Source organism: Prionailurus bengalensis, chromosome A2 (genome assembly GCF_016509475.1).
Source record: "Prionailurus bengalensis isolate Pbe53 chromosome A2, Fcat_Pben_1.1_paternal_pri, whole genome shotgun sequence".
Classification (NCBI taxonomy): Eukaryota; Metazoa; Chordata; class Mammalia; order Carnivora; family Felidae; genus Prionailurus; species Prionailurus bengalensis.
In genome coordinates, this window is record NC_057348.1 from 161,455,360 (window position 1) to 161,481,753 (window position 26,394).

Sequence of the window (26,394 nt, forward strand, 5' to 3'; positions counted from 1 at the left end):
GACGGAGCCACCCAGGTGCCCCAATTAGGATTCTTTATTTTGTAAAAGAAAACTCAACCCGAAACATTTTAAACGAGAAGTAAATGTTTCTGGTTCACATAACTGAGGAGCCAGGGGTAGTATAAGTTCAGGCACAGCTCACGCCAGGGCTCAAATGATGTTAACAGGAAGAGGTTTCCCTGTCTCTCAGTTCTGCTTCCGTGTGTTGGCTGAGCAGTTCTTAGGGCCACATCCTTCCTCGTTCTGATCCAGCAGGAAGGAGGGTGTTTTCCCCCATGTAAGTCACTCTCAAAGAATAAAGGAGTTATGACATGGTTTACAAATAGTAAAATTGCGGGAGGTTTTCTCTTCTCCCTGCCTGAACATTCTAAGAGAACGGAGAAACGGAATGATTTTCCCATACAGTTACACTCTTTCACTCCTGTGTGGAAGACTTTCTGAATCGCTGCTGAATCTTCAACAGGAAGTGGCTTCAAAATAAATATATGTGACTTCAAAAGTCATTGGATGGGTAGGTCAGGAAATCCTACTGATAAAGAAGGTTGCCATCTCATGAAAGCCTGGCCAGTCAGCAAACATAAAGGAATGAATTGCTGAGACTTGCCTAGTCTTTGATTTCATGAATTACTCTCAATTTTTCAACAAAGCCCCATCATGCCTAGAAAGATCAGTCTCATAGATACTCTTTATAACATGCGTGAAGGGTTCCTTCGGATGCTTCTTCCAGATCTTCCTCCTGTGCTCAGAAACAGACGACTACATCATCAAAGGACCCTGCCGCCTGGCCCCACAAACACACTTGCCTTTGTCGCAGGATGGCTCCACACCTGTCCTCATCAGAAATATTTAGACACCTTCTACCTTTGTTCGTCTCAGATAAGGAGTTCGTGGATCTTGAGAAGCCACACTTTTCAATATGTACGACAGGCACAGCTTGCAACGATTTTGCTGGTCCTTTTTCTGCAAGTTAACCTATTCTTCACCCAAACCAGATTTGCCCCCTGGCAGAGGTAGAATATCGAATACATAGGTTCTTGTTTTAGAAGAAGGATCTGTGTGTCGTGGGGCGACTCGTAAAGTAGTCGTTGGAAATGCCACAGACACTCATTTGTAACTGGAGAAACACAACTTGAAATGAGTAGTTTGAATCAATTAAATGAACATTTGAGCACATACCACAGGACACGTGGTAGTGCGTGATGAAGTATGCACAGAACTGCCTTCAACATTTTCTGTGATTCAAACACTCATGCGTTTAGGAGAAAGAAATGCAGAAAGTTACGTCTGCAGAGGTTTCTACATTTGGTACTGTGTTGCTCCACTAAAATGAAATTTAAACTGAACACTGATTATTTGGCCCAAGAACACATTACAAGTGTCAGAACACCAATTGTCTTTAGCACCATAAAATCAGATAGTCACTTTACCTAGAAGAAAGTGACAAAGGGGAACAAGGAAAATGTCTGAAAGCTGGATATGTCTGATAACCTGGAAAACGTGGAACAGAAGCTAATTAGGCAGTCACAACCCAAGAGAAGCAATATTGTGAATTTTATTAATATTTGTTAAAGGAAGCAAGTCCTAATAGGTATTTGTTGAAGGGAAGGAAGGAAGGAAGGAAGGAAGGAAGGAAGGAAGGAAGGAAGGCAGGCAGGCAGGCATAGAACTGGAACTCAGGAAACCAAAGTCGTATTATCTGTCACATGGAGGAAGTCACTTCAATCTCTGTAACTCGCTTTACTCACCCATAAAATGAGTGAGTTAGATTACAATCACTAAGGATTCTATTTTTAATACTTTTTTTTTCTTTCTTTCTTTTTTGCATTAGTGAAAAAGGCAGTAAGAAATTAATTGCCATGTTTCTTGGGAAACATTGTTTCAAATTAGGCTAAGTATCGGAAATTGAGTTACTGTCACCCTGGGGGTCTTTGAAAACCTTGAAACTAAAATAAGACTTAGGACCATCATTACCATTTTCTTAAGAACTACTAGAGTGATGGTCCCTATCACTGCAATTTAGAGTCGTACTATCATACGTCCCCCCGTCCCCCCGTAGGGCTTCTTTCCTTTTCTCAGCCATCATTTCCTCTGTTCTTTCTCCTATTTTGCACCTCACCAACACGCAAACTCAGCTTCAGGGAAACTAGAACTCTCAGCCCAGGGCTGACTGTAGATTCAGTAGCTATGTGTAGGGCTCTACGTTCATTAATTCATTGATTCAACAAGCGTTCGGAGAGCGCCCACTGGGGCCATACACTGGATGGGTAAGAAGAGAAAAAAATCAGTCTCTGCTTCAAGGAACTCAGTTCAGGGCTGAGCGCACGGATTTGCCTGCACGGCCCTCTCCGGATCCCACAACACAAGCTCAGGTTGGAGGGCTGGGCCAGGGCTGCAGATTCCACCGTCCGACTTTCTCGGAGGGCGCCTCCTACTGGCCGGAACCGCACCAGCAGGCCACCCTGGGACCGAGGGCCAACCTCTCTGCCCCGCCGAGGTGTCACGGCTCACACCTGATGCTGCACCTAAAGCATCTGCGTGATCCAACACCGGAGTCTCGCTTCCGTCCGGCACCAGCTGCCCCTTCCTGATGCCCAGTCACTGCGGCAGCCCCCATCCCCACCCACCCCGCACACTGCCACCAGGAAGTCTGGGCGGTCGAGCTCTGGGGGCGGCGCCTGTCGCCCTGGAGATACGCAAGGCATCCTGGAAATGTTGCCTTTCCTGCGCCTGAACTCGGCTCCCACAGTGCCGCCTGCGGGCAGGAGGAGCAGATTGCTCCGGGAGCGTCGGCAGCTCTGTGCATCCTTTAACAGCATCCGGATCTCCCCTGCTCTCCGGACTGGGAGAACTGGAATTGCACTCCACAGCTCTGACCCTTCCTCCTTTGGAGGCTACACAAGGTTAGATCCAAGATTGGCCGGCATATAAGTCATGGAATTGGACCATGCATAACGTTCCTTTTTCTGCTTCAATTTTTCCTGATCCAAATTGCCCCTCTTCAAAATGAAATTGTGAGTCATTGCACCACTCCACCCACCTCTCCGCGACTCACGTACTCACCATGGTGTTTTTCACCGTTCCGTCGTTTCAAGAAAGGTCTGGACTGCCTTGGGCTCAGAACAAGTCCTTTAGCTTCTATGAGGAGCTTGGGGGTGGGGGGAGGTGACAGGGAGGCAAACTGAGGAAGGAAGGTACTCTAACGATGAGTAAAGGCTAGTTAGTAATGTTCGTTATGTAGATTTCTCTGGTGCTGTCCCCAGGCCGCTAGAGTCTAACGTTGTCTCTGGATTAACTTTTGTCCTTCCTGATAAGTAGGCATCGGTAGAAACCAATGGGCGATTTCCGAGGCACAGCTTTGGAAATTGACGTCCTGCTTTTCGGCAAATGGGGGGAAGGCAGGAAACTTGTATCTGCTTCCTTTCCTTTGCTTTCCTTATGCCAAAGTGGCATATTTGGGGGTGGCATATTCTACTACTATTCAATGGTCAGATGACCCAGCTAGCACTCGCCAGCAGGAGTGTTTGTAAGTTAAGGATGTAATGTGGAGGCTGTTATTTTTTATTTATTTTGAGAGAGAGAGAGTCAGGGAGGGGCAGAGAGAAAGGAAGACAGAGGATCCAAAGAGGGCTCTATGCTGACAGCAGCAAGGCCAACGTGGGGCTCAATTCATGAACCATGAGATCATGGCCTGAGCCAAAGTCAGACGCTCAACGTACTGGGCCACCCAGATGCTCCATTCCATTTCATTTTAAAACTTCTGATGACAGGGGCACCTGGGTGGCTCAGTCAGTTAAGCATCCAACTTCGGCTCAGGTCATGATCTCGCAGCTCATGAGTCCAAGCCTCACATTGGGGCTCTGAGCTGACAGTTCAGAGCCTGGAGCCTGCTTCGGATTCTGTGTCTCCCTCTCTCTCTGCCCGTCCTCACTCATGCACTGTCTCTTTCTCAAAAACAAATAAACATTAAAAAAAATTTTTTTTAACGTTAAAAAACATTTCTGATAACAAACTGTCCTTTATTTTGTCAATTATACCTAAAAGTTTCTGGATCTGTAGTTATTTAATCACTCCAAACTGCCCTTGTTAAGTTGATGAAAACCTCTCCTGCAAACTTGCTTGGTAAAGAGTAAGGCAGTGAATTACATCCAGTCTGAAACATGTTTGTGTTTTATCCCTAATCATTTTGTTCTTATAATCATAAAGGGTTTCCATTAATTCTCTGCTTTTCTTCCCTATTAAAAAAAAAAATACCTTTCATTACTCTTTTGGTCTCTTCCAGATGCTAATAATCTCCTTAGGCCTGTGTGATTTTGTCCTCAGTAGTTGTTGTTTTTCTGTTCTCTTTCTTTGTAATCTTCTTTTGTATTTTGAAAACGTTTTCCCTTCTCTTCTGCAACAAATTAATTGGCTTAGTAACTGTACTGGTTTTATTACTTTAAGCACTTGGTATTTCTCATGCACAGAATATGAATTCCCTGAGTTTCCAATTAAGTTTGGTGGAAGGATCCCTGCCCTCGTACCTGGGGACCCACAAAGAGTCCCAACCCAGCCACTAACTATGGGTGAGACATTTACTATACCTTTGGTTTCCTCCTCTGTAACATTAGAGATTGGAATAAAAAATCTTCCTGCTCCTTATAATGCTAAAATTTGGAATTTAGAATTATAAATTATTCTATATATTTATTATATTCCTTATATATTTATATCTATATAAAGTCTAAAAAGAATTGAAAGGAGTACTTGGGTTTAGTTGGATCTTACCTTTCTTCTTGACTTTCTCCAGGGCACCTCTAGTTTTTAACAATATTTTGAACCCTCTGGATCTTTTACCATCTGTGAAATCCTGCAAGGGTAACAGGCAATAAGTGAGAACAGCAAACTAGAGGCTCCGGCCTTCGGTCTCCCATGAAACCTCTGCTGGGTTCCTGATCACATCCTGCTGGCAGGGTCCCCACCATGGGCATCCACCTTCTCTGCTTACATTGAGTCTAGCTCCACACGTCGAGATTGGCTACTCTGTGAACACAACAGACATCACCGTGGCTCTGAGTGATTGTAAACCTGCCTAAATGATGTAATCTTTTAACGTCGTCAGTGACCTTTGCTGGTGTCCCACCACTTGAGGAAAGAGGGTACTCTTAAACCACATACGAATTTATTCTGACTTAAAGGTCTGTTTTCTTTGCCCCATAAAACCTAAGACCTCTTTTCCTTGGATTCTCATGCTTTAAAAAAAAATTTTTTTTTTAATTGACTTATTTATCCTGACAGAGACAGAGACAGATTGAGTGGAGGAGGAGTAGAGCGAGAGGGAGTGAGCATCCTAAGCAGGCTCTGCACTGTCAGCGCAGAGCCCAACACAGGACTCAAACCCACGGAACAGTGAACTCATGACCTGAGTCGAAACCAAGACGCCAATGCTCAACTGACTACACCACCCAGGCTCCCCGGATTCTCATCCTTCTTAATGGACATAGGGCTGCTTTGCTGGAGCCAAAAGGGCTCTTCAGTAATGTTTTCCAAAATGAATCCTGCAGAACTCTATGTCCCCAAGGTCATAGTAAATGTTTTTGAAAAAGAAAGAATCCCGAGGTCAAATATATTCACAATTTAAGAATATACTATACATTAGGTATTCCTAATGGACTGCATGTGTGTGTGGTGGGGTGGAGGGAACGGGGGAAAACTGTTTTTACCTCAATTGGCCATGTGGTGCTTTTCTCTTTTTTTAAAAGTACACCTTTGGAGGGGTGCCTGGGCGGCTCAGTTGGTTAAGCGCCCGACTTCGGCTCAAGTCATGATTTCACAGTTCGTGGGTTCAAGCCCCATGTCGGGCTCTGTGCTGATAGTTCAGAGCCTGGAGCCTGCTTTGGATTCTGTGTCTCCCTCTCTCTCTGCTCTCCCCCCACTCATGCTCTTTCTGTCTCTCAAAAATAAACAATTAAAAAAAAAAAAAAGTATACCTCTGGAGCCAGTGTTCCAGAGCACATCATCTGTGAAACATTGTTTTAATAGCAAGTGTTTGTTGTAGGTTAGTTGCAGTCTCATTTTCTGTCATCCCTCCAAATTTCAGGTCAGCCATTCTTTACACGAAACATGAGCCCTCTGAAAGTCAGGAATTCTTCGTCTGGAGTGCAATTCTGTCCCCAATGTACAAACATTCTGTGCTCCTGCCGTCTTCACCTCATGTAACAAGTGGGGTAATCTCCTGGACTTCTGTTTACTTTTAACATTTGCTTTCAAACTCCACACTAAATTGTTGTTGCCTGTACTGCTGCATGACAAAGCTGTCTAGCTTTATTTATTTTTTTCCTGAAGATTTTAAGTAATCTCCACACCCAGTGTGGGGCTAGAACTCACAACCCCGAGATAGGTCGCATGCTCTGCTCACTGAGCCAGCCTGGTGCCCCTTGGCTTTATTTTGTCTTTACTCAGATTTAGTCACTGCTTAGATAGGCACTCTTGGTAATCTCCTTCAGTGTCTTGGCTGCGAACAGCTTCTCTGTTCTGCAACTCCTAAGCCTGTATCTCCTGTCCCAATCCATCTCTCATCTAAATTCTAGCCCTATACATCTTAGTATCCTCGCTTTAAAAAAAAAAAAAAAATTGTTTTAATGTTCATTTGTTTTTGAGAGAAACAGAGTGCGAGCAGGGGAGGGGCAGACACAGAATCTGAAGCAGGCTCCAGGCTCCGAGCTGTCAGCACAGGGCCAGATGCAGGACTCGAACTCCCGAACTGTGAGATCATGACCTGAGCTGGCGCTTAACCAACTAAGCCACCCAGGCTCCCCTTAGTACCCTTGCTTTTACATTTCTTCAACTCAGATTACCAAACTTTGACGAAATTATCAGTTTTCTTTAGGGGGAACTATATACATCACCACCACGAAACATACCGTGAAGCCTCAGCATTCACGTAAACAGACCAGGATTCAGAGAACTTGTTTTATTGCTCACAGTTTCAAAATAAATGAATCAAAACCAAATTCAACATTATATCAGGGCTGCAACAAAATTCACACATACCTGAACCCCCACTTTAGAATCATACTGTGGAAAAGGAGAACAGTGGACATTTAATAGCCACCTCATCTCCTCAACTTTGGGAACAGTACTGGAAGGATTTCCTTTTGTCTTAATTCAAGCTGGGATTTCAGAGCTAGCTGAACATTTGGGGGGAAATGACCACTTAAGATGGTAAGAAGAACAGATATCTCTTTTATCAATGGATAGGAAATAGAACTGGTGATGTTTTAAATGTTTATTTTAGAGAGAGAAAGAGAGCGCCCGCGCCTGAGGGGGAGAAGGACAGAGACAGAGGGTAAGAGAGAATCCCAAGCAGGATCGGGCTGTCAGCATGGATCCAGATCTGGGGCTCGAACCCACCAACCTGAGATCATGACCTGAGCCGAAATCAGGAGTCGGATGCTCAAGTGACTGGGCCACCCAGGCGCCCCTTCCTGGTGATGTTTTAGCCGAGAAAATCCTTTGTGGCTTCTCATACTCCTAACTTGGTTCCATTCTTGGTCAAAAAAGGGCCCCTGTTCCTAAAATCTGTCTCCCGGCGGGTTTCGCTATGGCTGCCGTGGATTCCCAGGGAACGTCAAGCCTGCCGAAGGCTCTGGACGCCCTTCCCGGCCTCAACTCCAGTCAGCCTCGATCATCGCGAACAGCTGGCTGAGCCTCTTCTTGACGTCAGGCTCGCTGGGGGCACTGCAGGATTTGGCGTGCACGCGGATGTGTTCGGCAAGTTTGGACTTGTAGATGAAGCCCTTGCCACAGTCGCCGCAGGCGAACGGCCTCTCGGGTCTGTGTATGCGCTGGTGCCTCAGCATGTGTCCCTTCTCCCGGAAGTTCTTATCACACTCGGGACAGTGGAAGGGCCTCTCGCCTGTGTGCAGGCCTTGGTGGCTGAGCAGCTGCGCCTTCAGGCGGAAACTCTTGTCGCACGTGGGGCACTGGAAGGGCTTCTCCCCCGTGTGCGTCCGGACGTGTTCGATGAGCTTGGACTGCTTGGCGAAGCCTTTGCCGCACTCGCAAGAGAAGGGCATCTGCCCGCCGTGCAGCAGCTGGTGGGCCTTCATGTCGGCCTTGACGCGGTAGCTCTTGCCGCACTCGGGGCACTGGAAGGGTCTCTCGCCCGTGTGCAGGCGCTGGTGACTAAGCAGCTGCCCCTTGAGGCGGAAACTCCGGTCGCAGCTGGAGCAGCGGAAGGGCCTCTCGCCGCTGTGCACGCGGAAGTGCTCGGCGAGCTTGGACTGCCGGGTGAAGCCCTTGCCGCACTCCCCGCACGAGAAGGGCCTCTCCTTGCTGTGGGTGCGCTGGTGGGCCTTCAGGATGCCCTTGAGGCGGAAGCTCTTGCCGCACTCGGGGCACCGGAAGGGCCTCTCCCCGCTGTGCACTCGCAGGTGCTCCCGGAGCTTGCAGCGGTGCGCGAAGCCCCTGCCGCACTCGCCGCAGGAGAACGGCCTCTCCCCGCCGTGCCGGAGCCGGTGTGCTGTCAGCATGCTCTGGAGGCGGAAGCTCAGCCCGCACTCCGGGCACTGGAAGGGCTTCTCGTCCGTGTGCAGGCGGCGGTGCCGCAGCAGCTGTCCCCTCTGGCGGAAGCTCCGGCCGCAGTCGGCGCACCCGAAGGGCCTCTCCCCGCTGTGCACTCGGACGTGCTCCGTGAGCTTACACCGCTTGGCGAAGCCCTTGCCGCACTTGGCGCAGGAGAAGGGTCTGCCGCCGCCGTGCGCGAGCCGGTGGACCTCCAGCGAGCCACCCGGGCGGAAGCTGTCGCCGCACTCCTGGCACCGGAAGGGCCGCTCTCCCGCGTGCACCCGTTTGTGGCTGGCGAGCTGGGACCCGGCAGCGAAGCGTTCGCCACCCTCGGGGCAAGACAACGGCCTCTCCCCGGCGGGGCGGTGTCGGACAGTCTCCGCGGCCCCCGGCCACGGGCCTGGCTTCCCTCCCGAGCGCAAGCTGGCCCGCCGTGCCTTCCCTGGGAGGGCCAGGTCGCCTTCGCCACGGGAGACCAGCCTCCCCCTGCTGGGCTGGCCCTGGGGAGCCGCCAGGCTGTTCTTCGGGAGAGAGCTCCGGTCGTACCTGGGGCACTGGGAAGGCCTCTCCCCCCTGCGCCGGAGGCGGTGGCCGAGAACGCTCTGCTTGCGCGGGCCGCACCGTTTACATCCAAGGCCCTGCGGGGGGCTCGTCCCCGCGGGTACAGCCAGATGCCTGAGCAAATACCGCTTCCGGTGGAAGCTCCGCCCGCAGTCGTGACACCGGAAATGCCTCCGACCCTGAGGGATGCTGCGCTGTTGCTGTGGATCGGCTTGTTTGCTGAGTTTCTTCCAGGGCCTACATGGCTGGTCACTCAAGTGGCTCTGGTGCTTCTCTAAGTGATTCTTCTTCCAAAAGCTTTCCTCGCTAACAGCGCTTGGGTGCTGGGTGCCCTCCCGGGAGGGGACCTCCTGAAAGGCAGGGGGAGCCAGAGTTCTGGGACTTGGGATTCCTTCTCTCCGGGTAGGTTCCCTGCAGCAGGGGACTACTGGAATTGGAGCCCATGCGACTTGTCTGTGTGGATTCACGAGAGCGATCCTCCCGTCAGGCCTGAAGGAAGCATCTGCCCTTCCTCCTAGTGAGGGTTCAGAGGGGCACTGGCCCTGTAGATCTACTTGGAACCCGCATTTAGCTTCTCCTGAATTCACAGCTTGTTGACTTCCTGAAATGGAAAACAAAACTTCAGTCCGTATTCCTGTCATGACTAAAGGCTTATATCACCAGGAAAGGGAGCAGTAACAGTGACCTCTGGGAACCCAGCTCCCACGGAGCTCCACAACCAAGGACATTTCAGTATGGTTCCATTTAATGACCAGGAGTTTGGTGAGAGTCTGCTAACATTAAACCGAAAAAAACTTTTCTTAAAAGAGGAAAATCTAGGAGCGCTTGTCTGGCTCAGTCGGAATAGCATGCCACTCTTGATCTCAGCGTCATCAGTTCGAGCCTCATGTTGGGTATAGAGATTACATAAATAAACTTAAAAAAAAAAAGGAAAATATAGGTCTTAATAGGGCCTATGCTCTGAAATGAGACCGTCTGGGTTCAAATCCCACCTTTCCGCTGTCTAGCCTCTGTCAAGTGAATCTCTCTTGGCTTTGGTTCCTTCTCCCGTAGAAACAGGGAAACAACAGGACATTTGATTGTCATGATTGAGTTCCTGCAGTTACGGTGTTGAACACGTGCCTGGCATACTGCACACCCCATGTGCTCACCGCCATGACTACAGGACCATCCAACTTGTGCCGTTTTGATGTGGAGGCATTTCTGGAGTCAGGATGATGACGGTGTCACTATTAGACCCTAACACCACGGTCCCATGTCACCCAGGGGATGTCCCTCAGGCCAGGCAGCAGGGCTTGGGCTCTGTTCCCCACTCCTCGCCCCTATTTCCACCAACCTTTTAAAAAGGTTTCTTGGAAGAATTGATAACAGATGGTAAAAAGTGAAAGAATTTGTGAAGCAAAACTCCTTTACTGTCCAGAAAGCAGCAGCAACAAACTAAGCAAACGAAACAAATTTCTGGGAATGATGCTCCCGTTGGCTTTCTCATTCCGTATTTTAATGCTGCCTTTTAAGAATCCAAAAATTTCAGACTCTCCTATGATAACAAGAAACAACAGAGGAGAGCTAAGTTTTAGGTATTCAAGTAGAGACAACAGTTCCCAGATAGGAAGGAAGCAATTTTGGTCACTAGGATTTAGATAACCAGTTTCGCTACCACCCCGCCCCACACCAGCCCTGCCTACTAACAATAGTGCCTACTTACTGAGCTCTTACTGTGTGCCATGTATCATTTTAACACTTTATGTATACTAACCTACTTAAACCTATAATGTAGGTGCTTTTATTATCTTCATTTCATAGGCCAGGAAATTGAAATATCGAGAGGTTGAATAACTTGCCCAAGGCGACCCAGAAAAGCAAGATCCAGACTCAGAGTCCAGGACCCATACTCCTAACCACTGTGCTTTACTGCCTTTTTCTAGAATATGCCAGACATCAAGCCTCAGCCTAGCCAAACAGGAAGACATGATCAGAGAACTGGAACAAAGATATCTGAATGTGATGTCCTCAGGAAAGGGCCCTAATTTCTTAATACTCACGCCAAAACAGATGTCCCTCAATAACTGGATCAAAATGCAGATCAGCTGAAGAGCAAATTATGTTTCCTGATTTCTGTGATTCTCCCCAGTTCTTGAAGAACTCTTTCCCCTGTTCAATCCGTGATATTAGCTCTGGTTTGGGAAGTCCATCATCTGTACAAAGAAGTTAGACAGGGTATTTTGGTTTCTTTGAGCACTAAATTTAAAGCACGCGGAGTTGTTTTTAAATTTTTTAAATGTATTCCTGGGATAATGTATGAGAAGAGATGTCAAAAAATAGATTATAGGTTTGCACAAAGAGGAGTAAAACTGCCCACACATCCTAAAAGTTCTTCCTAATCTTTCTGGACCTGTTAAATCAGTTATACTGTTTAAATCCTGTCTTGGTCCCCATATGTCTAGCAATATGTATTTAGCCATGGGTTTCATAAAACTCACTAGTAGGGTGCTCTGAGAATGGTGGGACAGCCCTGGAGACAGCTGGACAGATATCACGAGAAGAGGGGGAGATGGAAAAATAACTCGAATGCCTGTCCTAGGCAATTTCAAAGTAGGTCGCTCCAGCTAAAATATTCTCAGAAGTTCTCTGGTGACGGTGCTAATCATGACTCCAAACATGGTGGAGTTCTGCTAGAATAAAAAGGGTTGTAAGCAATGAAATAAACAGATGAAAATAGTTGCAAGATTCTTTAATATATGACCCCCATTTCCCAAAAGAAATGTTTAATTTATTTATTTTCAAGTAAAATTTTCTTTCAATAAAATATATTTAACAGAATCTAAAGTATGCTTCATAGGTTGCTAAAGGGAGATCAGTGTATGGTTCAAATAAGAGAAAGAGGGTACACTGGGCAATGCCTGCCTCAGGAAGAAAATGTCAGACTGGTGTAGTACATGTGGAGACAGATCACTGTTCTAGATTCCTCCTTGTCCTCTGAAATCTGACTTCAATCCCAAAAGAATTCTAAGACTTCTTTCATGAGAAAAGGAATCCCTATCTTTTGTTTAAATCCATATACCTATTCTCAATCTTCATCTGTTGAAATCCCAGCATCTTTTAAAATGAAAGTATTTTTCCAAAAGTAAAGCCTGGGTGGCTCAGTCAGTTAAGTGTCCAACGTTGGCTCAGGTCATGATCTCACAGTTTGTGAGTTCAAGCTCCACATCAGGCTTTGAGCTGATGGTGCAGAGCCTGCTTGGTATTCTCTCTCCCTTTCTCTTTGCCCCTCCCAAGCTTGTGCTTGCTCTCTCTCTCTCTCTCTCTCTCTCTCTCTGTCTCTCTCTCTCTCTGAGTGAATAAACTTAAAAATGAAAAAATAAATAAAAAAAACAAAACCAAGAAAACAATTCAATTTATAATAACACAAAAAAGAATAAAACATTTAGGAATAAATTTAATAAAAGAAATCCAAGACTTATACAATAAAAACTATAAAATATTGTTCAAAGAGATTTTGTCATAAATGAATAGGAAGATATCCCATGTTCATGAAAAGGAAGCCTTGATATTGTTAAAATGACAATATTCCCTGAATCCAATCTGCCTTGTTTTTTGACAAACTGATCCTAAAAGTAATGGTAATCAAAAAGACAAACATATATACATCAATGAAACAGTATTGAAAATCCACAAATAAAACTCTACATTTATGGTAAACTGATTTTCCAAAAGGGTGCCAAGAGAATTCAATGGGGAAAGACTTTTCAACAAATGGTGTTGGGACAACTGGATATCCATATGCAAAAGAAGTTGGATCCCTACTTCACACTGTATACAAAAATTAACTCAAAAGGGATCAAAGACCTAAATGTAAGCAATGAAACTCTAAACCTCTCAGAAGAAAACATAGGAGTGAATCAGTGTGACTTTGGATTAAGCAATGGTTTCTTAGATATGACACCAAAAGCTCAAGCAACACAAGAAAAAGAAGTTGGGCTTCATGAAAATTGACAACTTTTGTGCTTCAAAGGATAGTATCAAGAAACTGAACAGGGGCACCTGGGTGGCTCAGTCGGTTAAGCATCCAACTTCGGCTCAGGTCGTGATCTCAGTCTGTGAGAAGAGATGTCAAAAAACAGCACCAAGCCAGCTTAGGATCCTGTCCTTCCCCTCTCTCTGCCCCTCCCCCACTCATATTTTCTCTCTCTCCTCTCTATCTCTTTCTCACCCCCCCCCCAAATTTAAAAAATAAAGAAAGTGAACAGACAACCACAGAATGGGAGAAAATTATCTGCAAATTATGTATCTGATAAGGGTCCAGTATCCAAAACAAATAGGGAATTTGTTTTTAATAGGCTTTTAATACAACACAGGGCTTGAACTCATGACCCTGAGATCAAGACCTGAGATGAGATCAAGAGTCAGATGCTTAACAGACTGAGCCACCAGGCGCCCTACAAATGGAGAACTCTTAAAACTCAACAATGAAAAGACAAAGAAATAAATTTAAAAATGAGCAAAGTATTTGAACAGACATTTCTCCTAAGAAGGTATACAAATGAAAAGATGCTCAACACGATTAGCTGTTAAGGAAATTCAAATCAAAACCACAACAATATACCACTTCACATCCATTTAATCCTGATGTTTGGAACATTCTTTCTGGGTAGAACAGGATGGATGATAATAAGATTATCTTTCTTTCTCTATAGATTCAACTACTTTAATTGGTTCTTCAGTAAAAATAAAAATATGTAATATCTTAGATTATATGTTTTAGAAACAACACTCTCTATGTAAAGACTAGAAAACTTAATTATGGTGAAAGAATAGAATATAACGTATTAGAAACCTTACGATATAAAGAAGTGGTATGGCTGTTAGGAGCTAGCAGAAGAGGTGACAGGAAGTACAGGAGAACTAATCACCTTATCTTCATACACTGAAGTAATTGAGATGTAATATGAAGTTCACAGAACATGATCTAGAAGTTTATTATTTAAGTTATAAAGTTAGCCCATAGAGGCCTGAAAAAAAAAAAACCTCAAAATTCGGGGGAAAGGGAAAAAAGGAGACAGAAGATCCTATAAGTGAGTTAATCCCTCATTTTTCATAGTAATGAGTTAATGCTGTCTAGACGTGATAAATCAAGAAACTGAGATACAATCATGATAGTAAGATTGGAGGAAACCACAGTAAGAACTAAAACAGAAAAGGTTAAACGTGGTTGCCTTGGGAAATGAACTGAGTGCAGGAGTGAGGATGAAGCAGAGACTTTATCATTCGACACTTCTCTGAACAGACTGATTCTTAAAAATCACATTTGATAAATTAAAAAAACAAACAAACATATGAAGACCAAGTAAGGAAAAAGACTAAAAAGAACACATTAATATAACCAAGCAGAGACAGCTCCTGTTAAACATCTCAGGGTATAACCTTACAAAATCTCACTGCAGGGAAATATTATAGCTTTTCTGAGTTATACAGACCCCACTGTAAAAGCTGACAAGTAGGGACACTACCCATATTAAAGATAATATGGGTACATTATGGATAGGAGCTAGGAGTGCTCCAATATGGAAATCATGGCACCCTATGACTGTGTAGCGACTAAAAGTCCCGAGGTGTATTTAACATATGACTCTAGGGTAAAACAAAAACAAAAATACCTTTCTGAGTTAATTTCTGAGAAATCTGGCCACCTACCAAACAGGAAACTCAAGTGGCCAAGACCTCTGTCAGGCCCATTTCCAGGATCTACCCACAAAATCAAGCACTTCTTACCTAGAGAAACAAGAATCTCATAATTGGTTCTCATTACATGCTTGTAAAGCTCCTTCTGCCATGCGTCCAGATTCTGCCATTCTTGTTCAGAGAAATAAATGGCAACATCTTCAAAAGTCAGAGGTAACTGAAATTACAGACATAATACATACACAGTCATTATTGCTTCAAAATGATTTCGGCTCCTTCTCATCAATGTATTTATTTTCTTTCTTCAGTAAACTCTACCCTCAACGTGGAGCTCGAACTCACAACTCTGAGATCAAGAATCACCCGCTTTACCCACTGGCCAACCAGGTGCCCCTCCTTTTCATCAATTTAAAAGACTTTTTTAGAGGATCCTGTTCTTGTGTATTCAGCAGCTTCCTCCTTGAGAACTGCTCCTCCCCCTACTCCAACCATGTGGTTTTGTTAACCGTGGTTCGTTATGGTTGTTCAAACTACATATGCATTTGTATAGGATATTTTTCTTCTTTTAAAAACAAAAGAGGGAATAAAGCACTGTGTAACTTCATTCACTTAATATGTCAGGTGTTTTTCCAGGTCAGTGTGTACAGGCAAAACCAGGTTTTTGCAAACTGCATTATATTCCATTGCATGGGCACACATACCCCATGAATGGGACATATAGTTTCCATTTCCTTTATAAATTACAAACAATGCTCTGATATGCTTCCTGATATACTAGTGCTTTTACCACTGTAAGATAAAGCCTAAAAAGGAGAACTACTAAATCAAAAGGTATAAAAATGTTCAGTTTAATAAATACCACTAGACTGCCTTCCAAAAAAAAATCCAGCACTTTTGCCCTTTTGCTAATAAGATGACTTATTTCTTTGCACCTTCATCAGCACAGCACGTTTTTAAACCTTTATTATTTTTTTTGGCAGTGCAATGGGTAAAAAAATTTCATTGTTTTAATTTGCATTCATTTGTGAGGCTTAACATCCTTTTCATACTTTTCGGGTGTGGAGGATGTTCCAGTATCTTTGTACATGTCTGTTCACATCCTTTGCTCAACATTCTCGTGGACTCCTATAATTTGAATGAACTTCTTTATATCAGGGTGAATCATCCTTTGATTGACTAGCAAACATTTTCTCCCCCAGTCGTTTGTATTTTGATTTTATCTTCTGCCAAATAGAGCATTTTGAGTCTTTAATTTGATCTGTCAGTCCTTTCCATGGTTTCCAGGTTTGTTTTTTAATTTTTTAAAAAAAAAATTTTTTTTTCAGCGTTTATTTATTTTTGGGACAGAGAGAGACAGAGCATGAACGGGGAGGGGCAGAGAGAGAGGGAGACCCAGAATCGGAAACAGGCTCCAGGCTCCGAGCCATCAGCCCAGAGCCCGACGCGGGGCTCGAACTCACGGACCGCGAGATCGTGACCTGGCTGAAGTCGGACGCTTAACCGACTGCGCCACCCAGGCGCCCCTGTTTTTTAATTTTTTAAAGGTTTATTTTGAGAGAGAGACGTGAGACTGAGCCACCCAGGTGCCCCCATAGTTTCCAGCTTTTTAAGTGTCCCCCACACCAAAAAGTTATACAAATATTCTACTAATATTTTTTGCCCTTAGATTTGCAATTTAATTCTATAGATGAGGGGCACCTGGGTGGCTCAGTCAGTTGAGCTTCTGGCTCTTGATTTTGGCTCAGGTCATGATCTCACAGTTTGCAAGATGGAGCCCTGCATCAGGCTTAGTGCTGACAGTGGGGAGCCTGCTTGGGATTCTCTCTCTCCCTCTCTCTCTGCCCCTCCCCTGCTCACATAATCTCTTTCTCTCTCAAAATAAGTTAATATTTTTAGTAAAAATCAAAGAAAATTCTACAGATGAGATTGGCATCTTTAATAGATACATATGGAGAGCCAATCACACACCAATAAGTATACTATCCTTTCTCCTTAGATTGGAATGTCAACCTTTAATCTTTGCATGTATTAGATTTTCATAAATATGTGAATCTATATATTCTCTTACACTTTCTATATGTGTCTGATTACAGTACCTATGCAATATTGTAATAATGGGATGGTAAGTCTTACCCTCTCCTCACATTCTTTTCAAAGTTATTGCTGTGAATTCGTAGATATGTATCCTTTCTTATAAACTCCAAAATTATTTAGTCCAACAACAAAAAAGTGCATTGGAATTCCAGTCTGGACTGCATTAACTGTATATATGTATTTAGGAAAGATTGATCTCATCTAGAAACATGTTCTACATTCATTTGGTCCAGCTTGCTATCCTTAATAAAATTATTTTCTTCATAAATGTTCTGAGTCTTTTTTATTAACTTTATTTCTGGTATTCTGTGGTCTTTCCAACAATTGTAAATGAGACCACCCCTTTTGGGGTGCCATTTCAAATTATTATTAATAGTTTTTTAAAAAGTTACTGATTTTTGTAAGCTTACTGTGTATCCAATTAATGTGCCATATTATTTATCAATCCTATTAAGTTTATGGTGGGATACAATAAAAATTCTCAAATAAAGATAATTTCTCCATCTTCTACACTGCTTTTCTCTCATATTATTATAGTTTTCAGGAGAAAACTTTAGGGTTTTCTCTCATATTATTATACACTGCTTTTCTCTCTATTATAGTTTTCAGGAGAAAACTTTAGGGTTTAGTATCTTGATTTGGAAGACTTTTCCTATTCTAAAATTATAAAATATTCTCTTAAATTCTTCTTAACATTCTTATAACTTTTATTAGACTTAGACCGTTTTCCATCTGGAACTTATTTATGTGTAACATAACAGGAAGGAATATAATTATTTTTCCAAGTGGATTTTCAGTTATCACAAAACTTACTCAACAGTCTATTCTTTCACCATTGATTTGGAATTGTTTTTCATTAATTAGGCTTCCATTTATACTTGGCATTTATACTCCATTTATACTTCCATTTATCCTTTTTTGCTCCAATACTGCAGTATAATTCTTATAGTTTTATCAGATATTTTGCTTTATTTAAAAAAAAATTTTTTTAACCTTTATTTATTTTTGAGACAGAGAGAGACAGAGCATGAACGGGGAAGGGTCAGAGAGAGGGAGACACAGAATCTGAAACAGGCTCCAGGCTCCGAGCTGTCAGCACAGAGCCCGACGCGGGCTCGAACTCACGGACCATGAGATCATGACCTGAGCCAAGTCGGACGCTTAACCGACTGAGCCACCCAGGCGCCCCTAGATATTTTGCTTTTTAAGGGGGCATGGCCATCCACCACTAACCTCCATCATTTCCCATAGGAAAACGTCTTGGCCTTTCTTGTCTGTTTTCTCTTCTACATAAATAGTAAAGATATTTTGTCAAATTTATACAAATTCTCATGGGATTCTGATACGAATATGCTTAATATATTAATTTGGGGAGAAATGGACCTCTAAAATATGGGTTCTTTCCACGCAGAAACATGTCTCTCATTTTTCTAGACATTTTATGTGCTTTAGTAAAATTAGTTTTCTTCATGTAGATTTTACATAATTCTCAACAGGTTCATTTCTAGGGATGGTAGAATTTTTGTTGCTACCATGTTTTGGGTTCTTTTTCCCCCCACTAAAATTTCTAATTATGAAAGGTTGGGAAGCTAATTTTTGTGTTTATTCTGGAAATGAATTCCCTTGTTGGCTAACACTTTAGTTGACTGCCTTGGAGTGTCTGTGTTGAGAATGAGATCTGCAAATTAACATTTCTTTTAACCATTTAAGCCTATCATTTCTTATTTTTCTTATTGTATTGGCTGGAATGATGTTGAATAAGAGTGGTGATAGCATGCATCTGTCTAAGGTTTATAACTAGAAGCATGTAAATTATGTATTTGTTAAAGTAATTTACATTAAATGCACATTCTTTTATGGTTTCCTTTTCTCTCTTTTTCAAATTATATTTAAGATTTTTTTTTTTTTTTAGGTAATCTCTACACTCAACGTGGGGCTTGAGCCACAACCCTGAGATCAAGAGTCACATGCCCTACTGACTGAGCCAGCCAGGAGCCCCTACTGCTTTCTTTTTTAAGTTTTTTAAAAATTTATCTATTTTGAGAGAGACAGAGAGAATGCAAGCAGGGAAGGGGCAGAGGGAGGGAGAATCCCAAACAGCTCCCCACTGTCAGCACAGAGCCTGACGTGGGGCTGGACTCACAAAACTGCAAGATCATGACCTGAGGTGAAACCAAGAGTCAGAGACTCAACCAACTGGGCCACCAAGGTGCCCCCTATTGTCTTCTTTACATCAGTTTTAACTCCCAATGTTTTGCCGTATGTGTTTACTTCCTATGGGTATTAAAGTACAGTTTGTTTCAACTTTTATTTTCATTCATCTTTTCGTTATATGGAATATGAAGCTTAGATTTACGTTTTTAAAAAAATCTAATTATTCCTTTACATTTATATCAGCAATTCATTAAGTTTAATGAAACAGTCATTTCTGCTATGTTTTTAAAATGTGAATTTGTCCTAACATGATTGATATTGGGGCCTGGGTGGCTCAGTAGGCTGGGCGTTTGACTTCAGCTCAGGTCATGATCTCACAGCTCGTGAGTCCGAGCCCCAAGTCAGGCTCTGTGCTGACAGCACGGGGCCTGGAGCCTGCTTCGGATTCTGTCTCTTGTCTCTGTCTCTGTCGCTCTGCCCCTCCCCTGCTCACGCTTTCTCTCTCAAAAGTAAACATTAAAAAAAAATTGAAACAAAAATAATTTGTCACAAAATTTTACACTTGCTTATATGCAAGTTTGTCAGTGAGAAACTCTAGGTCAGTTCCACATGAGGACAATTTTACACCCCAGAGGACGTTTGGCAATGTCTGGGGACGCTTATGTCAGGACTGGGCAAGCTGCTACTTGCATGTAGTGGATACTGGTAAACATCCCACAGAGCACGAGACAGCCCCCTACAACACAAACTAGCCAGTTACAGAATGTCAGCAGCGGCGGGGGAAGGAACCGTGCCAGGCTGCCACAGAGAGATGAGAAGGAATATACAAAACACGCCCGCACATACCCTTCGAGAAGAATCCGCCAGCTTCCTCAGATTAATTACCCTCTTTTATGAGCCCAACCTCTCCAAACCTGGTGTTGAAACTTTCCGTCTGATTTCGGATAATGGTCCTTCCACCTCACTGCCCCTTCTTACACCCACTTCCATAAGCAAATTTCAGGTAGTTTTTAAGCTAGTTTATTTTGTTAATAATTTAACATGCATAGAAGTGTGTTTTTACTAGGTTCCTATCTTTTCAACATGTCACTGACAAACTTTTTGAATGTTGTGTATCTAAACACCATTCCTCCGGTAAGCTATGGTTTTTACTACATGATTTTGCACTGCACTGTGATTTTTAGAAATGCATGTGATATGTTATAGCAGAAATGAATGCATGTTTTTGTTTAAAATATACTTATTCTCCTCTGATTAAATTCCTTACTTTAAAAATGTTTTCAAGAAATGCTCAAAAAGCCTTCATTATTACTTTAATTTTCAGAAGTTAAAGATTCAGAAAATTAGAACATTATAACAAGTATCCTGGGTTGTTATCAGTATACTACTGATTTAAGAATTCAACATTTTTCTTTAGACTTCCTTTTAATGAAATAGAATATGACAGATGAAACTCAAGTCCTCTTTAGTCCCTCTTCAATATTTTTAAAATCTTTCTAAAATTTATTAAAGTTTTTTTGAGAGGGAGAGGGAGAGGGGGAGGGGGAGGGGGAGGGGGAGGGAGGGGGAGGGAGGGGGAGAGAGGGAGAGGGAGAGGGAGAGGGAGAGGGAGAGGGAGAGGGAGAGGGAGAGGGAGAGGGAGAGGGAGAGAAAATGTGTGAGTGGGGGAGGGGTAGAGAGGGAAAGAGAATCCCAAGCAGGCTCCCAACTGTCAGTGCAGAGCCCAACGTGGGGCTCAGTCTCCCAAACCATGAGATCATGACCTGAGCTGAAATCAAGAGTCAGCTGCTTAACCGACTGAGTCACCCAGGTGTCCTATTGTTTTTTTAAAAATGTTTATTTATTTTGAGAGAGAGGGCATGGGCACTGGGAAGGGGCACAGAGAAAATCCCAAGCAGGCTCCATGCTGGTCAGCACAGAGCCTGACGTGGGGCTCGATCTCACAAACCGTGAGATCATGACCCGAGCCAAAATCAAGAGCCTTATGTAAGCTCAACAAATCGAGCCATCCAGGTGCCCCTTCAATGTATCTTATACTCAGTCCTATTCTCTCTTCCAAGAAGCGAACATTATGTGCGTGTAGTAACTTTTCAATTCATGTTTTTAATTTTTAAATACACATAAGTATCTATAAATAAGTATTACTTTAATTTTTGTGCACAAATGCTTTATTATACTGCAGCTTGGATTTTTCATTCAACATTTTGAGATCTGTCCATATTGATAGATACAGAATTGATTTAATTTTGTGTCCTGTTCTATTATCTGAATATGTCACAATTTTTAATCCATTCTTTTATCCACTGACCATTTGTTTTCAGTTTTCTGAACTGACTGTTCAGATCTTTTACCTATATTTTTTACTGGGTGACTTATGCTTTCATTTCTAGGATTTCTTTTTTTTTAGGTAGACTTATTTTGAGAGAGAGAGGGACAGCACAAATAGGGGAGGGACAGAGAGAGGAGAGGGAGATTCCCAAGTAGGCTCCACGTCATTAGCGCAGAGCCTGATGCAGGGCTCGATCCCACAAACTGAGATCATGACCTGAGCCAAAACCAAGAGTCAGATGCTCAGCTGACTGAGCCACCCAGGTGCTCATTTCTACAATTTCTTTACATAACTTGTATATTGATTAATTGTTGACTAAATTAGGTTACAAATACTTTCTCCTTGTGTATGTCTTCTGTTTTTTTTTTTAATTTTTTAAAGTTTATTGGGGGGGGGGGGGGGAGAGAACGAGCATGGAAGGGCAGAGGATCCAAAGCAGGTTCTGTGTTGACAGCAGAGAGCCCTACACAGGGCTCAAACTCACAAACCATGAGATCATGACCTGAGCTGAAGTCGGACGCTTAACCGACTGAGCCACCCAGGCGCCCCTAAAAAAATGTTTTTAAACAAAAAATAAAATCTGTTTACATTCACAAAAATCTTACTGCCATTTTGATAAAACTGCGGTAAATTTACATATTAACTTGGAAGAAAAGTATCATCTTTACTGTATTTAGTCTTTCCATCTACGGGCCTCGCTATCTCCCATTTATTTATAATTTCTCCATAAAAGTGTTGCATATCTTTTGAATATTTAATCCTAGGAATTATGCTTTCTTAGCTGAGACTATTAACGCTACTTTGAAATAACCTCATGAATTCATTTAGTGATCAGAAAAAAATGCTCGGGGCGCCTGGGTGACTCAGTTGGTTAAGCGACCGACTTTGGCTCAGGTCATGATCTCTCAGTTTGTGAGTTCAAGCCCCGCCTAGGGCTCTGTGCTGACAGCTCAGAGCCTGGAGCCTACTTCAGATTCTATGTCTCCCCCTCTCTCCACTCCTCCCCTGCTCACGTTCTGTGTCTCTCTGTCTCTTAACAATAAATAAACATTAAAAAAATTAAAAAAAAAGAAAAAATGCTCAATATGAAAGTTTCTAAGGTATTAAACAAAAACATAATAAATGGTCATTCCTTCTAAACCTCGATTGCAACAAAACATTAAACAAATAGTGTGCATTCTGCTTAGATTTTTATATCCTATTCTATTCCTTCCGACCTGTCTTCCTTCCTTCTTACACTCAAACGTTAGCAGGTGAATTATCGTATTCAAGCCGCTGCCAGCCATCATTTCAATCACTCAGAGTCTTAAATTTTTTAAACACTTGTTCTGAATTCAGTAACTGCCATGTAAAACTGGCTGAGCTGTGACACCCACAAGGGAACCAGACCCATTTCTCTCCTTTCCCTTGTCAGCCCCCGCCACGCCCGGGCGCCCCCGGCCAGGCAGGGCCCGCTGCTGAGTGGGCCTGGTCCACGCTCGGCTTGTTCGGGAGTGCGGCCACCGGCTCCGTCCACGGTCCGGACCTTACACCCGGACAGACGCAGCTCCACCCGTCCTCCGCTGCCACCCCGCGAGGACCCCGGATGGAGGCCCGCCACGCCGGAGCCCGAAGACCCGCCCCGAGCCCCGAAACTGGGCGTCCGCGCACGGAGCCTTTCTTACCGGAGCCGGCTCGGCCATGGCCCTTCACGGTCCCTCCAGGCCCGCGGCCCCGCGGGGACGCTAAGTTCCCGGGCGGCCCCGCGGCACCTCCTCGGGCGCGCGGCCTCCAGCTCCGCCCAGCCCCGCAGGCCCAGCCCCCGCGCGGTGCACGCTGGGACTCGCGCCCGGCCCGGCCCCACAGCGCCCCCTGCGGCCGGGAGGAGCCAGCGCCGTCCCCGGGTCCTGGCGCTGGGTCTGGGTCTCCAAGCGAGGAAGACAGACCGAGAGGCACTGAACGGAGCTGGAGAGAGGAAGACGGAGAGGCGGACGTGGGGCTTCAGCTGCAAGTGGGGAGAAGGCTCGCTCTTCACTGAGCCCCGGACGGAGAAGGGGCGCGGGGCTGGTTCCTCCCCGAAGCGGACCCCAGGCGAGGGGAGGATCACCTGTGAGGCCATCCCGGGAATGAAGCGAGGGAGGTGAGCCGGCCCAGGGGGTCAACGAGCAGGTCCCCGTCATGGGCAATGGGGAGTCCGTCCGGCGATTCTAAGAGTGTGCAATACCCCCCTACCCGCATCAGAATCCTCCCACCAGGGACCAGGAGGCTGGGAATTCATCTTCAGGGAGTCAGGCAGACACATGGCATCGCTGACCCCATGGACTTAAATTAGGACGTGACTTACAGTCTATAAAATCCAAGAAATGGTCTTATAACCTAAATGTGAAATGGATCTTCAGTTTACTTTGTCTTTCACTCTTAAGTACCCAGTGTGATTGAAGCGCTGGGATATATGTCATTGCTTCCCCCTACCTTAAAGGTTTTCTTTAAAAAAAAAAAAATTGGGGGGCGCCTGGGTGGCTCGGTCGGTTGAGCGTCCAACTTCGGCTCAGGTCATGATCTCGCGGTCTGTGAGTTCGAGCCCCTCGTCGGGCTCTGTGCTGACAGCTCAAAGCCTGGAGCCTGTTTCAGATTATGTGTGTGTGTGTGTGTGTGTGTGTCTCTCCCCACCCCCCCCCCCCGTCAAAAAAAAAAATAAACATTAAAAAAAATTTTTTTAATAAAAAAATAAATTAAAAAAAATTTGAAATTTAACAATAATAAAGCAAATTTAAAAAGAAGTAGGCAGCTCTTTCTGCCCGTGGGTCGGTCCGGTGCTTTAGTAAAACCACATTTTTACACTGAAGACAGACATCTCAAGAATTATTTCTTGGCCATTGGCTCTGAACCCTGACACTTCAAACCACATCATTTGGCATCCTAATGATTCTGAGGCTTAGTCCAAACTTGGACGCCATTCGAAATACTGTTTATATTACCAAGACTTTGGCTGGAATGTCATTTGAGAGCCATGCATAGACTCAGCTAGATGGCCAAAGCTTTAAGGAACTAAGGTTGACTTGTCGAAGAATGAAGCCAATAGAGCCCCTTGGAACTATTGACCTTGATGATGTTTTGGGGTGATGGTGGGGCGGGGCGGTCCAGAGCCAACAACCAAGAAAAAAAATCCTTGAAAATGTCTTTGGTGCAAAAAAGGTGATTTTATTAAAGCGTGGGGACAGGACCCATGGGCAGGAAGAGCTGCACTGGGTTCCTGACAGGTAACTCATTATATACCCTCAGGTTGGGAGGGAGTTAGGGGTAGCGTAAGTCTCGAAGGTATTTTGGAAGCAAGGTTTCCAGGACCTTGAGGGACTACCTGTTGCTAGGGAAACATTTATTACCATTTAAGAAAACCTCAGTCATGAGACCCTTCAGATGTATATGGGGGGTGAGGGGCATAAGCTTGGAGTAAGATTGCCAGTATGTATCTCGGGGCGGTTGAAATGAAGTAGAATTACAGGATCCTCGAGGTTGAGGTAATGTTATGCTAAGATTCTCTTTTGCCTGTAGCAAAGTGTCATCATCTAGGCAGCTGAGCTCCTTACAGGGAGGTCACTGCCTGTTTCAGGGACTTACCTATGGGCTGTAAGGCAGTAAGGGAATTTAATTTTTCATTTGCCTTAGTTTCCCACATTAAGCATGGCAAGCACGTAAACCTCTTTCCTTTGTTCTTGGGTAGGCAGGAGTGTCCCAGGAATATCACACATATTCCACCGGGGGGGGGGGGGTGCTGTTAGCCTGTACTTTGCCTTCAGCTTGCCCCACGCTCCCTCATCAGCCTGGTACCTTGCTTAGAGTTTCCAGCAGCCTTACCAGGAGTCTGGTATGTCAGCTGACACGGCTTCTTATTCCTGTGAACCTGTGGAAACCTCAAATTGCTCTTCAAACGACAATGAAGGACTTTGAGGAAAGTTCTGATTAACTATCAGAGTGATGTGGGAAACAAAGGCAGAAGGAGATAGCAGATAACATTGAATTTCCTTATGGCCTGCAGCCCACTGACAAATACTTGAGGCCAGCAGAGTATATAACTTTCCTGCAGGAACTCCCTACTGTCTTAATGTAAATGCTTTGCCAGAGGGGAAAACCGCCTTAGCTTGATAATAGCTAGGCCTCCAGGATCCAGTGTCTTTAGCATATGTAAATCCTTTGGGAAACTTCCTCTAGCTTTTACCTCCCCCAACTCCCAAGTGTATTATCAGTCACTCCATGGGGCCTGTCCCCATGCTTTAATAAAATCAGTTTTGCAAAATAAATAAATAAATAAGTGTAAAATTTGTTTATAATTCTGGCACTCCAATGTAAATGGTCTATTTTTTTAAATGTTTTTATTTTTGAGAGATATGGAGTGAGCGGGGGAGGGGCAGAGAGAGAGGGGGACTGAGGATCCGGAACGGGCTCTGTGCTGACTGCAGCAAGCCCAGTGTGGGGCTCAGACTCACCAACCGGGAGATCATAACTTGAGCCGAAATCGGACACTCAACCAACCGAGCCACCCGGGTGCCCCAAGATTTTCACATAAACTTCCAGTCTCTGCCCGCAGACATGTACTTGTTATATGGTTCTGAGACATGCGTCACTTTGTTTCTTTTGTTTTTCATTTACCACATCAGAGTTTTCCATGTTTCTCATAATCTTACAGTTCTACTCTTAAATGGATGTAATGCAAGGCAATGCATTAATCTGCACGGACTGGGCACGTTAAAGACAGAAATGAACTCTCTCACAGTTCTGGAAGCCCAAAGTCTGAGATTAAGGTATCAGCAGAGTTGGTTTCCTCTGAAGACTCTCCTTGGTTTGCAGATGGATGCCTTCTTCCTGTGTCCTCCCAAGGATGTTCCTCTCTCTGGGCGTTCGGTATCCCAATCTCTTCTTATCAGGATACCAATCTTATTGGACTAGGGCCCACCCATAATGACCTTTTACCTTACTTACCTCTTTCAAGGCCCTGTGTCTAAATATAATACTGTTCTGGGCACCTGGGTGGTTCAGTCCGTTAAGCATCTGACTGC

The 26,394-nt window shown here is 44.2% G+C and overlaps 1 protein-coding gene across 2 annotated transcripts; it reads right to left on the reverse strand.

Annotated features, from left to right (window-relative positions):
• Window positions 1-3,942: 3,942 nt before the first annotated feature.
• ZNF786 (zinc finger protein 786) lies at window positions 3,943-23,156 on the reverse strand. 2 transcript variants are annotated; one of them, XR_006298624.1, is made up of 6 exons: window positions 23,026-23,156; window positions 14,875-15,001; window positions 11,148-11,300; window positions 7,394-9,706; window positions 4,765-4,846; window positions 3,943-4,390 (listed from the first exon to the last, which is right to left on the reverse strand). XR_006298624.1 is itself a non-coding variant. In XM_043589828.1 (4 exons), exons 1-4 carry the CDS (start codon window positions 23,041-23,043, stop codon window positions 7,644-7,646), a joined length of 2,361 nt encoding a protein of 786 aa, XP_043445763.1. In that variant the 5' UTR covers window positions 23,044-23,156; the 3' UTR covers window positions 6,935-7,643. The 2 variants fall into 2 exon arrangements, 1 of the variants encoding a protein (XP_043445763.1); XM_043589828.1 differs by lacking the exons at window positions 3,943-4,390; window positions 4,765-4,846 and having other exon boundaries at window positions 6,935-9,706.
• Window positions 23,157-26,394: the final 3,238 nt, after the last annotated feature.

Coding starts and splice junctions, on each gene's coding strand:
- ZNF786 (XM_043589828.1), bottom strand. Junction 11,301..14,874: donor TGAGATTCTTGTTTCTCTAG/GTAAGAAGTGCT, acceptor TTCTTTGTACAG/ATGATGGACTTCCCAAACCA. Junction 9,707..11,147: donor TGAGGGACATCTGTTTTGGC/GTGAGTATTAAG, acceptor TTTCCATTTCAG/GAAGTCAACAAGCTGTGAAT.